The 14,165-nt window shown below is 40.1% G+C and overlaps 2 protein-coding genes across 7 annotated transcripts in view; one reads left to right on the top strand and one right to left on the bottom strand.

The window, feature by feature from the left end:
* si:dkey-9i23.16 (uncharacterized protein LOC571915 homolog) overlaps nucleotides 1-1,673 on the bottom strand; it is a 30,557-nt gene extending 28,884 nt beyond the window's left edge. For 3 of the 5 annotated variants that reach the window (XM_037095175.1, XM_037095198.1, XM_037095192.1), the window contains exon 1: nucleotides 1,113-1,254. The gene's annotated coding sequence lies outside the window, so the exon portion shown is untranslated. Of the gene's footprint in view, nucleotides 1-96; nucleotides 120-1,112; nucleotides 1,352-1,540 lie in introns of those variants that run through there. The other 2 variants (XR_005074620.1, XM_037095183.1) reach the window with 2 other exon arrangements.
* tmem176 (transmembrane protein 176) lies at nucleotides 1,324-12,528 on the top strand. Of its 2 annotated transcripts, none has more exons than XM_037095156.1 (7): nucleotides 1,324-1,478; nucleotides 2,821-2,949; nucleotides 3,918-4,028; nucleotides 4,176-4,232; nucleotides 5,224-5,370; nucleotides 8,378-8,494; nucleotides 9,450-12,528. In XM_037095156.1, exons 2-7 carry the CDS (start codon nucleotides 2,824-2,826, stop codon nucleotides 9,507-9,509), a joined length of 618 nt encoding a protein of 205 aa, XP_036951051.1. In that variant the 5' UTR covers nucleotides 1,324-1,478; nucleotides 2,821-2,823; the 3' UTR covers nucleotides 9,510-12,528. The 2 variants fall into 2 exon arrangements, with proteins under 2 accessions (XP_036951051.1, XP_036951058.1); XM_037095163.1 differs by lacking the exon at nucleotides 1,324-1,478 and adding an exon at nucleotides 1,768-1,854.
* The last annotated feature ends 1,637 nt before the right edge of the window (nucleotides 12,529-14,165 follow it).

The raw sequence follows: 14,165 nt of genomic DNA, 5'->3' as shown, positions 1-14,165 counted from the left end.
TGACCATGAGACACATCACAGGAGAGCGCAAAAGACAGTGGGAAACCAGTAAAACTAAGTAGTGTATGTGTGTTGTATTTATGCAAGTGCACTCACTCGTGTGTGTTTCTGTTGCAAATCTGTTTGGACAGAAAGGAGGAAGGGATTCAGGAACAGAATGAGGTAGCGAAAGAAAGAAAAAGGGAACAGAAAAAGAGAGAGAGAGTTTTAGTTCATCAAAACCACATGTCTGAATCCTCTTAGGAGAGACAGGAATGCTGTGGATGAGAAGCAGATGTGATGACATGAGGAGGAGGGCAGGGATACTTAAACAGGGGGGACTGGTGGGGAGCAGTGAGGGGAACATTTTGTCCAGTAATCTAAAAATCACTTCCTCTTTCGATATTTTGAAAGTGGCATTTGGAGATTTTCTTGGGTTTTATAAGTGGATCTCCATGTCCTTAACAAACTAACAACATATTACCCTATCAAGTGAGAGCATGCAGTACATGCAAAAGAAGGCATGCAAGCCAAAGGTTCTTCTGTCACAAAGCAGCAGAATATGTTTTGAACGTAGTTCTAACATTTTTGTTTGTTACAGAAGGGTATATACAGGCTGCATATGGATATTAACTGGGTACAGACACAGGTATAAACAGGGTACATAGAGGGTACAGGATGCTCAGGACATATACCAGGTATATAAGTATAAACAGGGTACATCTAAGTACAGACAGGGAGCACAGGTACAGACAGGGTAGGTAAGGGTATATAATGGGTACATACAGGTACTGACAGGGTACATAGGTGTATGGGTATATAGATAGGGAACATACAAGATTAGACGAGGTACATACCCGTCAAATATTCAATATGAAAACTTTACGTTTTTTTTTTAAATCCTCAGCACAGTTTTGGTCGACCAACTTTGTGGCATCACTGAAAACGGACATACTTCATACTTAACATTCTGATGTTGAATAAGGTGAAGTTTGGCACCTTAAAAAGTGTTCTAGCCCGTCTTGAAAAAAACATAAATAAACGTGACATTGTATTTCGTACTGGACCAATTATTGGTTGCTCTGAGTGTCATGAGGATTCTGTATTGCCATATAAAGAATTGGGTTACTTACCACGACTACAGATTGAGATGAGGTTCCTGAGATGTCTCCAGAAGATACCAACACGGTTTGATTGCCGCACCGAAAATAGTATTTCCTCCACTCTTGTCCTTAAAATGAACGGAGAAAAATGCTCACAAAAACATGAACTGAAACTGGGAAGAGAAGGCGGGGAGGAGCTCTGCTGGGCCTCATCCAAAGAACATCGTTCTCTCTCAGTCTCGCCTGCGTTCAATAACACACGCACCCGTCTGTAAAAAAAAAAAAAAGAGAGAGAGAGAGAGAAGTCAGGGAGGCGAATTAAAGCTCTGGAGTGGTCACAAGAAATCCAAACTTGTAAAGGAGGACACATTTATAAACTTCGACAGAGAGCAAAAGGTAGGAATGAGACACTATGTGCTTTCTACTATGAAGACAACAGCCTAAACGTGTGTTATTACCGTCAGAGAGAGAGAGGCCTTAGGGTCTGTTAATCATGTAGAATCAACTGAAGATGGTCAGATAACGGACTACGTTAGCGCAAAGGCGCACCATAGAATGTTTTCCAGACACCGTGAGCTTTAAGAGTCCAAGCCACAACAACGACAACGTTACGCAAGACCTCTAGTTAGTTTGTGCGTAACGTGTGCGTAAACCACCAACTAGACTGATCGCAACACCCACAAACATCACAAGATGATAGCAGCTGTGTTTAGCTCTGAGAGGATTCAAGTTGGACCCAACCCATTCGGTTTTCATATCAGAAGATAGAGAAGTAAACACGTTGTCAGCATAAATATTTAATGAGACGGTTTTTTCCAGTTGAAATGGTCTTTTGCTTTTATGATCGGCAGCCGAAGCACCTACTCAACACAAACGTATTTCCATAAGCGGATAAGAATATGTCATTATGTTCCACAACTGTGACAACATGCTGTTAGATGTGGGAAGAGTCCAGTTCACTGAGACCATACGGTGCTGTAAAACCACAATTCCACATCATGTGTATTTAACTTTTTTGATGGCCAGTTTCAAACTGTATACAGTTTAACTTTTGTTGATGCATCCTTGGCACTTCTGAAGATGAAGCCAGTTAACAGGCAGTTGAAACTTGATTGCCTTAATAGCTCATTCATGACAAATGGCAGAAGCAGGAAACTAATGGTTTCCTGCAAAAGTATATTTTAAAAATGCATTCAAATTCAGAATATGGTTTGCAAATTAAGCATTAATGTTAAGTACATGGTTTATATTTTTAGAGTGTTCTTAGAAACACTGATTTAAAAGATCTCCAAAATCTACACTGAGTTTGTGTTTCAGCTGGCTTTTTTGGATGTGGATAAAAAAAATGTTCTCAAATATCTAAGTTGCTAGTATTAGTACTGTACTGAGTATTGCTATATATAAATACAGGTTTGGAGAAGTTGCTATATCATGCTTTCATAGAAGTGATCTTGCCAACTAAGTCATCCTGCTTGATGCAATGCCCCCACCTGGACAGGCAGACATCTAACTAGCGGACTATATAACCTGGGAACAAGTGTACAGTTTGTGTAGTGAACTTTAACGAGAGGCATTTGTTGTAGGCATGCTTCATGTAGGTCAGCCAGTTCTAGGGCCCTGGTATTATACATGCATGGTTTGCCTGAATGACTTACTGGGATATTTCAAAAGAAAATAGTTACACCAGCATGTGTCCATATCTGTCAGCAGTTTAAGTTAGCTCTGCTGTCCTCTGCAGGTGATGGCAGTGGCAGTCTCCAGGGATCTTACGGTTCAGGTGCTGGAGGATGTGAATGCTGCCAAGCTGACAGACAGACAGCAGGCTCTGCGCAATGCCATCCAGAGAGGAGAGCCCAAATGTCTGGGGGTGAGTCCAGAACTCTCTCATATTAAGATTAAGATTAAGAATGGCTTTATTTATGTACTATTTATCCCACAAATTCACATGTTACAACAGAACAGGAAAACAAATCAGACAAAATGCATGAAGTTAAATAGAAAATAGATAGTAAAACAAGATATTTCCAAAAAACAATAAGATATTTAGATAACAGACAAAGTGAGTGGAAAGTGATTGTTCAGGTGGTGCTTGAGTTAAACAGACTGATGGCTGTGGGGATGAATGATCTGCAGTAGCCCTCCTTCTTACACAGTGGGTGTAAGAGTCTGCTGCTAATAGAGCTGCAAGGCTAAGTCCACAGTCTGACACAGGGGGGTGAGAGGTATTGCCCATGATTGACATCCGTTTGGCTAACATCTTCTTTTCACCCACCACCTCAATGGTGAGCAAAGCTGTCTAGTGTAGTGTAGTCTGGTCTATTCTAGTCTAGTCTTTTGTTCAGTCATTGTCAGGTCATCTGTTGTGTTTCCTGTTCCTGCTGTTGCTGTGATCAAGATTGAAACTTCATCCACTGTACATCCTGTCTGCCATTTATTTTTTCTCTGACCTCATTAAAAAACAGGGCTGTAAACAAACGGTATGTGGCTGCTTGCACAAACACACTGTTTTAACCACTTTTTTATTCATTTTGAGTCATACACGCTTACAGTGCTGTGTTGTAAGGTCTCTGCTGATGTTGCATAACTTTTGGGGTGAGATTTGGAGCAGGTTAAGATGCTTAAAACACAGTGTAAATTTCTGCCCCCATGGGTTAGCTGTCAATGCTAACCCATGTTCAAGGAGCCCTGTTGGACCAAAAATGTTCACGTCTTCGGTACTGGCAAGTCAAGGGTAGCTTGAGCAATAAAGCTGCATGTTGAAATTGACCGAAATTATCCTTTAAAGAGTGTGTGTGTGTGTGTGTGTGTGTGTGTGTGCGTGTGTGTGTATATCAGGTGAGTCAGGTGATGCTGGGGCTGATGGTCATGTCCTACTCTATTCCCCTGCACTTCACTGAGGTCACTGAGGTGGTCAGGCTGGGAGTTCCCTGGTGGAGTGGGCTGACGGTGAGTCTGTGCTTTTGTGTGTGAGAGTGTCTCTTTCTACTGAGATCATGTGCGCTGTTAAAGGAAAAAAACATTTTAATTGAAAGTCTTGAGCATATGTTCCTCTGTGCTGCTGACTTCCTGTGTCCTGGTTGTGTTTTCTCCCAGTTCATCACAGCTGGAGTGGTCGCCATCATCTTGGACAAAAACTGCACTATGAAGATTGTGAGTCTATAGAATACACATACACACATATGCAGCAAAATAATGTGTGTCAAACAAGTTTATGTTACTGACGTGTTTTGCTCATCAAGATTATCTTCACTGATGAACACCACTTAAGATTTTTGAAGCATGAATTAAAGCTCTAGCTAGGCTAATATTACACTATAAACAGAAGACATCACGATAACTGACTTAAACATCACCATAACTGTGCGTCTTACTACACACTTAATATACGGGTTTTTCTATAAACTGGTCAAATTGTAAAGTTAGAGTTAGAATAATTTGCAAGTTACGATGGACTAGTGATGAGACTCCGTGTTCGGAGTTTAATGTCCCCGACAGTAAGAGCTTTATAATTAAATATTGGGACAATTAATGGTGTATTTCACGTCGAAAATGTCTTCAGCCTGTGGTAACAACACACCTTATTTCAGACATTTAATCGAAAATCTAGTTAAAAAAAGCTCCTGACTTTGTGGCAGGGGAATCAGAAGATCACAGATTTCAGGATTACAGACTAGACCACTCTAGATGCACAAGTATACACTCTTTTACTAAGTCACAGCTGCATTTATTTAATCCATTCATCTTTCCCATCTTTATCAATATTAGTGCTACTCCATGAGTGACATTTTTCCTGAGGAGAAAACCTTAAAGCTATGTTTTTGTATGTTTTTGGGTGACCTTAAAGGTCAAGCTTTACTCTACTGCTTTACTCTATTACAGAGAATAAAAGTGACATTTGCTTTAAGCAAACTGAAACTAATCTTAATGTACTGACCCACTGCAGCTGGTTGAGATCATTGGCTGACACCACAAGCTAGGTGGTTGTCAAGAAAAGAAAGGAAGCCAAATTACAGTATTCAACACACACAGATCTATCCAGAAAAGTTAGCTGTGCCACTGCAACTATATTCATACTGCAGCTCATCATACTACATCTACTCTTCTGCCTCCTATCAGAGATTAAATGTGTGTGTTTTTTCAGCTGTGGGTGTGTTTGATAGTAAGCGTGGTGTCCACTGGGCTGTCAGTGATTGCTGTGATCATCTACTCTGTGGACATGGACAAGAATCCTGAGGCTCCCTGCATCAAGATGGTGTATGACCAGTGTAACGAGGATCACTACGCCTCGGTTGGTATCAGCTTTATATCTTGTCACCGTGCTGCCATGACAGACAACATAGCTAAACGCTTAAAAAATGTAAAATGTGTCCTGGGGGTGGTGTCAGTGTTGGTCCAGTGGAAATCTTGACCTCCTTTGGCTGAGTAGTAATAATTCAGTCAGCAAGCAGGTGGTCTGGTGTTTTGTTGGTCTGTACTACAGCTTACTGGCTCTTTGACATCAATAAAAATTAGGAAGAGAAATGCTGATGCTCAGCTTTATTTTGAGGCTGTTTACATCCTCATCAGCCCCTTTGACATTTACATTTATGGCATTTAGCAGACACTTTTGTCCACAGTGACTTACAGTAGGTACATTTGTCACAAGAAAGAAGCCATACATATCACCATCAATAGAGTGAAAAGAAAAATTCGAAATAATATTCAAGCCCTCATCTGAGAGCAGTAACTGCTATTTATCATGGACACCCTAAGTACATAAGTGCTATGATTTAAGAGCTAAGGGTAAAAGCATATACATTTTTGAGGGGGTTGGGATGGAGTCATGGTATGTAGGCTTGAGGAGAAGTCTGAACAAATGACTCTTGAGTCTTTTGCGGAAGATGGCGAGTGACTCTGCTGCCCTGACATTGGTTGGGAGTTTGTTCCACCACTAAAGCTCCAGAACAGAGAAGATTCGTGATTCGCTGTGTGACCTTTGTTTGCTCTCAGTGGTGAGGGCGGCCGGTGGTCAGTGGCTGGCCCGCTGATGTGGTAAAGTGTATTGCTCGGCTGGGGCATGTGGTCTAACCAGTGTTCGGAGGTAGACAGGTGCAGCTCTGTTGACGGCCTTGAAGGCCAGCGCTATCATCTTGAATCGAATGCGGGCTGCACCAGGAAGCCAGTGAAGGTCACGGAGGAGGGGGGTCACATTGGAGAATTTAGGTAGTTTGAAAAAGAGGTGAGCAGTCAATTTAGTCGATTTAGTCACGGAGGCTGATTGTCCAGCCAAGAACGAGTTGCAGTAGTCCAGGCAGGAGACGACCAGCACTTGGACCAGGAGTTGCATTGATACTTGTATATATGATTGCTTTTATACATACTACAGTCCCACAATTGAGCAAGCAGAAAACAATTGAACCAGTTACGAGTAACATGAACATGGTAATCATATTGTTGTGTATATGAGGGAATTAGGACCTGTCATCTGTCCCGTAAGATTCACTCACAAGTGCACAACTCCACCTGAGTCCTTAAGCTCACATCTGACATTAAAATGCGTAGGAGTGACCACTTGCAATCACAAGTCACTTCCTCACTCTATATGTAAATAAACACGTATATCACTGGGACAAACAGACATGATGATTTTAACACAAAGAAAGAATGTACAAAGAAGGCCCAAATAATGAAGACTTAGTCAGTCAGAGACAGAGTTTCACAGAGTTTATTAAGTGTCTCTTAACTCAACAACTCACTAAACTGACACATTTGTCAAGGGAGTCTGGGGACTTTCTCCACGGGGACAAAGAACTAGCCTAAATTGTTACTGTTTAGTGTCTTTGTAAAATGTGACATGTTTAGCACCAATAAAATGTTTCTTCTTTCATAAATGGAGTGTAAATGGTGAAATCAGTGTAAACAGTGTGTTCAAACAGCTGCTAAATGTTTGCAGGTAAGACTTTAGCACTTTAGACACAAAAGCAGACAGGCTGGTACAGACATGCTGCCACAAACTGACACTTTTTACAAGTGATAATCTAAAAAAGAGCATGAGCAATGATTTAGAATTTGTCATAGCTGTTTTACAAAGTTTGTTTAGTTTCTTCTCAGGCAGTAGATCTTAAAACTGAGTGATTTGTTAGGAGAGTCTGATGACATTGTGGTTGCTAGTTCAATGGTAAGATTAGCTGAAACCGCAAACCACAAAAATCTGCCGGTGACATTGATAGGATAACATGTCATTTACATTACATGAACCACATGGAAAGCAGACAGTATGTAATCCATTCTGCCATCTGTTGCCTGTTCTTCTTCTTCTTGGTTCACAGAGGACATCAGTTGAGTAGGCAGTCCAGGACACATGTGCCACATTGGAGGATTGTGATTTTATGTTCATACCTGTGTTTAGAGCTGTCCACCTGAGACAGTATCAGTCAGGATACACAGAGATGCCATGTGTGAACGGATATCCATCTCCTACAGTTTCCATGACACGGATTTATTTCATAACATACATCCAAAAAGTGACATCACCATTAAGATTATAACTCTGACATTTTCCAAAAATTACCTCTTATCTAGCAGTGAATAATCACTACCAGGCACAGAGTGACACGTAGCCATGTTATTTGTGCTTTAGAACAAAAGCGTGGCAAAACAATAGAAAGTGATCCTTTATCACTCTGTTTTACTGGCCTGTCCTGATTAATGCTGCTCCCTCTCTTCATTCACTCTCTAGCTTGCTTGACCACTGCTAGTGTCTCAAACCTCTTTCACACATGCACTGTAACTGTGGACTTACCCAGCAATGGTGAACAATGGTCAAGACTTGACCATTCCAGCTTCCTAGTCCTCAGTCTGGTTGAGTCACATGTGTGACTAGAGCAGACAACTGTTTGGAGTGAATTCACAGAGAGCAATTGGATGTGACAACGATGTTTATAAGTGAAAAGAGCTTCAGTCTCTTTCACTCTTGTTGAGCTGGGACTTTTTTTATTTTTTTAAATAGCAAATCCCGCATAGTGTATATTTGTGGTGGTAAAACGCTTGTGAAGAAGTTTGAAGCTGAAGTAGAAAATGAACTGTGCTGGGTCTGGTGTGCCTGTCAGTCAAAGGTAGCAACTCGGGATGGTCTGAGCAAAACTCTGTGGAGGGTGTGGTGGAGTGCCAAGATGGCTTAAATAAAATTAACCTCACTGCACACCACTGTGACACACATTTACATGTTACTGGGAAGTGATTCATTAGAATGCGCCTGCTATCATACCTAATGTACGTGTTAACACAAGTGCTGTGTGTGCTGTCTTTTCCAACAGAGGGTGAGCAGAGGAGTGAAGTCATCCCTCCTTCTCTTCACTCTGGCCCAGACAGTTATCTCTGCCGTTCTCTGCTTCCTTCTCTTCAAACAGAGGCGCAGCTTCGGACAATACTCTGTAAGAGTCCAACACTTACTACTGAGTAGCAAAGACATGGATTGCACATTGCACTGCACGTGCTTATTGTGCTGTTAAACAAACAGCGCTGATCAAACAGTGTGGTCAGTATTTGATTTGGGAGAAGTTTCTGTCTGTATTTAGCTGGTCAACATGTTGTTTTCCTTCATATGATTACAATATTCCCTCTGTGTTGTGGAAGAATTTTCCAAAAGTATCTAACAATCTGTCTTCATGAACCTTCCTGTCCTGGGCCATGTACATTCTGGCACGAATGTTTTCCATCACTTGTCTGTAAAAGTTTTGTTTTACCTGAATGGAGATGTGTGACCACCATGACAGGTTCTCTGTGATGGAAGCTGCAGTTAGTACCAGCTTGATATGCTCAATTCATACATGAAACATGCCAAAAGATTTATGTAACTGCAAAATACTAACTAACACAGTGAGATTTCTGGTCAATCATTAGTAATGAGGATATAATGACTGAGTGGGTAAAGACAAGTATTAGAACAGGTAGTAACTAATCTGCTAAGTTCAGAAAATTGCATCACTTTATTGTTATGCAGCCAAACCAGGAAAAGACAACACTTGTGAAATAACATGATAAAACTAAATCCAAAATCTATATATAGTCTCATATCACAATAACAAGATATATTATGTATATTGCCCAGCCGTACAATGAGGTAAATACCTGAAAGGAACAGTTCGCCCAAAAAAAGAAAATTCAGCCATTACCCACTCACTCACTGATGGAATCTTCTGGAGCTACACAACAGAAAAATGCTACAGCAAGATGAGCATTTTAAAAACAAGTTGCCAGGTTCTTTTCCTTTAAAATAAGCCATTCTTTCAGTGTACCTGAAGGCATCTTAAGATCCTGACACCTTTCTGAGAGGGAGAGTCAGAGGCCCAAAACATGTTCTGAGACTCTCTTTATGTTTTTCTGCAGTCTCTCAATCCAGCTGCTCCATCAAGCCCGACAACACTCATCCCTCCTGACATGGACTGATCAGTGGACCAGTTGTCACTGAGGTGGTGGTAACTGATAACCTGTTGTTCAGACTGAATGTTTCTGTCTACTTGTATCTATGACTTATCCAGTGTTCTACCTGACCTGTCACCAGCTGAGGAACATCTACTTTCAAATTGTTTGTATGAATGTATGTCTGACCTGAATATTAGATCAATGGTAGATTTCAGCCCAATGATTCAAAACTTCAATGAACAGAGAGCTTTAATAAAAGAAAATAAGAAATGAATGAGTGGAAGAAAAAATAACTCTAATGGATCAGCATAATGGTTCAATATGACATGAATAAAGGAGATGAAAGAAAGAAATTCTAATACATGAACAGATAAACAAATTGTTCTCTCCTGTAGTAAAACTATCACAATACACTTTTGTGGCCATTAAATGTGAAATGCATCCTGATGATGGTAGCAAACGGTCTGGGTGGTACAGGATGCACAGCGCAGAAGTGGTGCCATTTTTGGTGACTGTGAGCTCACAGTGCACCTGGGGCATAGATGGAGACAAATCTGTTATACAGACAAAACAACTGGTTACATAAGTATTCTCCTCATTTATAAAACATACATTACAATCTGCATGGTAAAATATCAGTATAATCATTATTCAATTCTTAAACCACTGGAAGGTGTTTGTCTATGAACCACTTCCGTAGAAAATAAGTTGTCCTGACTTTGACTCCCAGATGAACAACCTCACTTTGTATAACTTGTATGGAAAAAAATGATTTGCTGCTGTACTTTGTGTACAACTACAGTAAACTCACTGCTCCTCAATCCAAGGCTGGTGTAAATCAGTGACTGAGTATTTTTAAACTAGTTCCTCTGAACCAGTTGACCCAAGGATTTAATCATTTCAGATCAAACCATTCAAAATATAAGCGTACATAATCAACACAATGAAATTCTGTCAAAGATGTCTGTTTACTGTGTTAAAGAGATATCCAGTTAGCATGCTAACCAGCTAGCCCCTGCCCATCCTGTCTCCTAATACCACTTTGTACCTCAAGAGGTGATAATCTGATAGACACTGTAGTTTCAGCTGGGAGATGTAAAAGCAGCCAGTTCACTACTTAGTCTTATAAGTCGACAACTTCCAAAATGTTTAGAAAGGAAATATTTTAACATTTATTTTACTTAACAGCAAAGTGTACAAGTGTCTGAATTCAACTTTCTCTCTTTTATTGAACTAAGAGGAGCTTCATCGCCTTGTTAACTCATCAGTTTCATTCAAACTGGACAGAAACTGAATCAAAGTCACCAGAACAGTCTTGGTTTGTCTTTCCAGTCACCTCTGGTTTGGTCCAAATAAATCCTCAGTTCACAGAGTTCCATTCCGGTTTCTTCCGCTTTTTCCGTGAGGGTCGCGGTCAGTTCACACAGTAAGATGTGAACGTATTCCAGTTCTACATGCTGTTTTGACAAGCTGCTGATGTCTGACCCTCTCTCTCTGCCTCTTCATGCCTCTTGTCCATGAGTGCCCGGGGCTCTGGTCAGTGCAATGGACAGCCTTTTTCGGAGGCTTTTCAGCCAAATCAGCATGTAGAATCGGCGGCGCCTTGTCTGTAAGATAAATCATTATGATTGGATGTTCAGGTTAACAGTTCAGAACAGAAAACAGAAATAGCAAAAGAAAGGAGATGCCCCTTGATTCTGTCACTGTCATATCCATGATATCCCTTATTAAGTGCACTTTCTCCTAATTATTTTCTCCTCAGCCTCTTTACCAGCAGCATTTGCAACTTTATTTCAACCATATTTTCCATTAAGAGTAGCTTTATTAGTGAGAGTGGTGTCAAAATCAGTATATCAGCAGAGAGGTATTACCTTTCACAGATCTGCAGAACGAACAAGCTTTTTGGCTTGTGAGTTCAAGTGCATCTTTTTAGTCAAGATAAAGGAGTTGCAGTTTTGTTTTTTGTTTTTTTTCTTACAATTGACACCTTTAAAGAGGCACTATGTAGTTTTGGAGAAGAAATTCAAATATTTTTTAATAGTTGCAATATTAAAGAGATAGTAAGACAAACTCAGAAATATTTATATTTTCCATGAATGAATAAACAAGCTGTTGTCAGAGGAAAATAAGGTCCCAGAACATTGTTTGAAGCTGGAAAGATGGCAGGGTCCAATAAATATAAACAAAGGTTAACAGTATAAATTGTGTTGTCCTTTAAGCTCAAGTCAAAGTCCAGACTACCATCAGCTCCAAAATATGTGGTCAACATGTAAAAGGTTGTTCACTCACCGCCCTCATGAACAATTAAGCAGATTGACCATTAATGGAGCCTCTTCTAAATATTGACCTGAATGAGAGGAATAATAATACAGTTATTTTGTGTCTTTTCTTTATTTGTACTTCTACCCACCAGAGTTGTACTAATTGATCATAAATGGCACTGCAGTGCAGAGAGAGAGAGTTTATGTGAAGAAAAAACCACTTGTTACCCTCTCTGCTGCACACCACACAGACACTGAGCCCTCTGACTTCTCTTGATAATTGATTTGAAAATGTTTCTGCAGTCTTCTGATTGTGTTTTTTTTTGTGTGTGGTTAAGGCACTAAATATACTTTATTAACACATACACTGTTTTTCTTTATCCAGAATGTTGACACTGTTATAGAAGATGTGTTCATCCATTTTGTACTAACTCTCTCATATAGCTGTGCTTATTTTCTACCAAATTTTTAAAAATCACATGTACATATATATGAATTAAAGCTGTGGTCTAATCAGATACATTTTGTATCATACATTATCTAGGAGTGTATGGGTTTATGGGAGTGAGCTGTCACATGTTTCAGAGCTGTATGGAACAAATGGAAGCATCAGATGTTAGTCCTGTCAACTCTGCATCATTTGCTCCTTTGCATGCATGTCCTGATTTTTTCCTATTAATTATTACAGGTAATTAGTTATTACAGGAATGTTGACATCAACAACCTGTGTATGTTTAAAAAGTCATCAAAATTCAATCAAATGAAGACACAGTTCACAAATACTTTTGTTTGACTTCTATTTGTGTAAATTACTTTCTTGACCCCTAATGACAACTTGAAAAAAAAAGGAAATTATTATTCTAATATCCTACCAGTCTGAGTGATTTCTGCTGAGACATTGTGTAACGCAAGGACTGACTGCATTCTTGTGATTGCACCATCCATATTCCTGCAAGGACTGCAGATAAACTGATGACACAGCAACGGCCCTGCCTGTGGATTTAGATGTTGCTGTTGGTCCGTTGGTCTGAAATATCTCAACAACAGTAGGCAGTTTGCTATGTTTTGTTTCGACATTCAAGGTACCCAGAGAGTACAACCTTCCTTACTGACACCACACTCACAACAAATTACACTGTTATGCCCATTATGTTTGGGTTTGAGAGAAAAGGGTAATTAGTGGTGCTGTGCTCCACAGCCCACTATTGTTATAGCTTGCGCGTCGTCTTCTTATTATTCATCCTCTGTCCCTTTTTTTGGTCGCTAACTCACCCCACACCGTTGAGCGCGCAAAAACAAATAATACTTCTGTGTGGCTCGATCGGACTCTGTATGCTATTTCATAGTTCTCCAGAATATTAGTTTTTCACAGCGTGTAGTTTTTGATCAGTGACCCTTCAATGATTGTGAGTGATTTTGGAAAAATTCAGTTTTCAGTGATTGTGTGTGGTGGAATGTTCGAGCCAGCACAGTAAGTCGTAGTCAGAGCAGGGGAGATTAAAAAAGAACTCCCAGAAATGTTCTCTTTACGTGACGTTCCCAGCCACAAATTTCACTCTACAACATACACAACACATGAGATTGAGATTGATATTGACATGATATTGTCCAAAGCTGTTGCCACACTTGTCTTCTGTCTCACAATGTGTCTACTTTATCAGTAGGATTCACAGTTTCTGAATTATCTGCCTCTAATCCACAGGAGTAGCTCCCAACTGCTCCATCCACTCTAATGTAAATCAGGAAGAGGATTATTGGAGAAAAGCAGAAACTGTCTGTTTTATTAACTCGCTCCAAATAACACATTTTTGAAACTAGGACCACAAAAATTGATCACTATGTTCTATAAGGCCTTTCTCAATTGATGGTGAAAAAAATTGCTGATTTCATGTTTGGTTTTTGAATAAATAGCAGTAGTTTGACGTCCCCGAGTCAGCTATTAACGAGACATCCAAGCACCTGTGAGTGTCAGTTAAGAGCAGGTGCGCAGGTCCAGTGAGGGAGCAGAGAGTGGAGAGGCTGCTCTGCCTCTCTCTCTCTCTCTCTCTCTCTCTCTCTCTCTCTCTCTCTCTCTCTCTCTCTCTCTCTCTCTCTCTCTCTCTCTCTCTCTCTCTCTCTCTCTCTCTCTCTGTCTCCCTCTCTCAGTCTGTCTCTGTAGCCTCTCTCTATTTTTCCATAATAAAGCTTTTGGCACTTAATTTCTACTTCACCTTTGAGCGCACGCAGACAAATTATACATTAAAAAGTGCATCTCAGTCAAACGCTTGATGTGCTTCTACTTTTCTTCATAGACATGAGTTTAGTTTTTTTTTTTTTAAAAAAAAGAAATAAATCCCATTCAAAGTGAATAAGACCAGGTAAAAAGATGAGGAAAAAGATTTTAAAAATCGACATCTCTGGCATACTTTGACCTAGACAC

The sequence above is a fragment of the Acanthopagrus latus genome, chromosome 1, assembly GCF_904848185.1.
Source record: "Acanthopagrus latus isolate v.2019 chromosome 1, fAcaLat1.1, whole genome shotgun sequence".
Classification (NCBI taxonomy): domain Eukaryota; kingdom Metazoa; phylum Chordata; class Actinopteri; order Spariformes; family Sparidae; genus Acanthopagrus; species Acanthopagrus latus.
This window is presented reverse-complemented; position numbering and strand designations above follow the sequence as displayed.

Coding starts and splice junctions, on each gene's coding strand:
- tmem176 (XM_037095156.1), top strand. CDS start 2,824: ATGGCAGTGGCAGTCTCCAGGGATCTTACGGTTCAGGTGCTGGAGGAT. Junction 2,950..3,917: donor GAGAGCCCAAATGTCTGGGG/GTGAGTCCAGAA, acceptor TGTGTATATCAG/GTGAGTCAGGTGATGCTGGG. Junction 4,029..4,175: donor CCTGGTGGAGTGGGCTGACG/GTGAGTCTGTGC, acceptor GTTTTCTCCCAG/TTCATCACAGCTGGAGTGGT.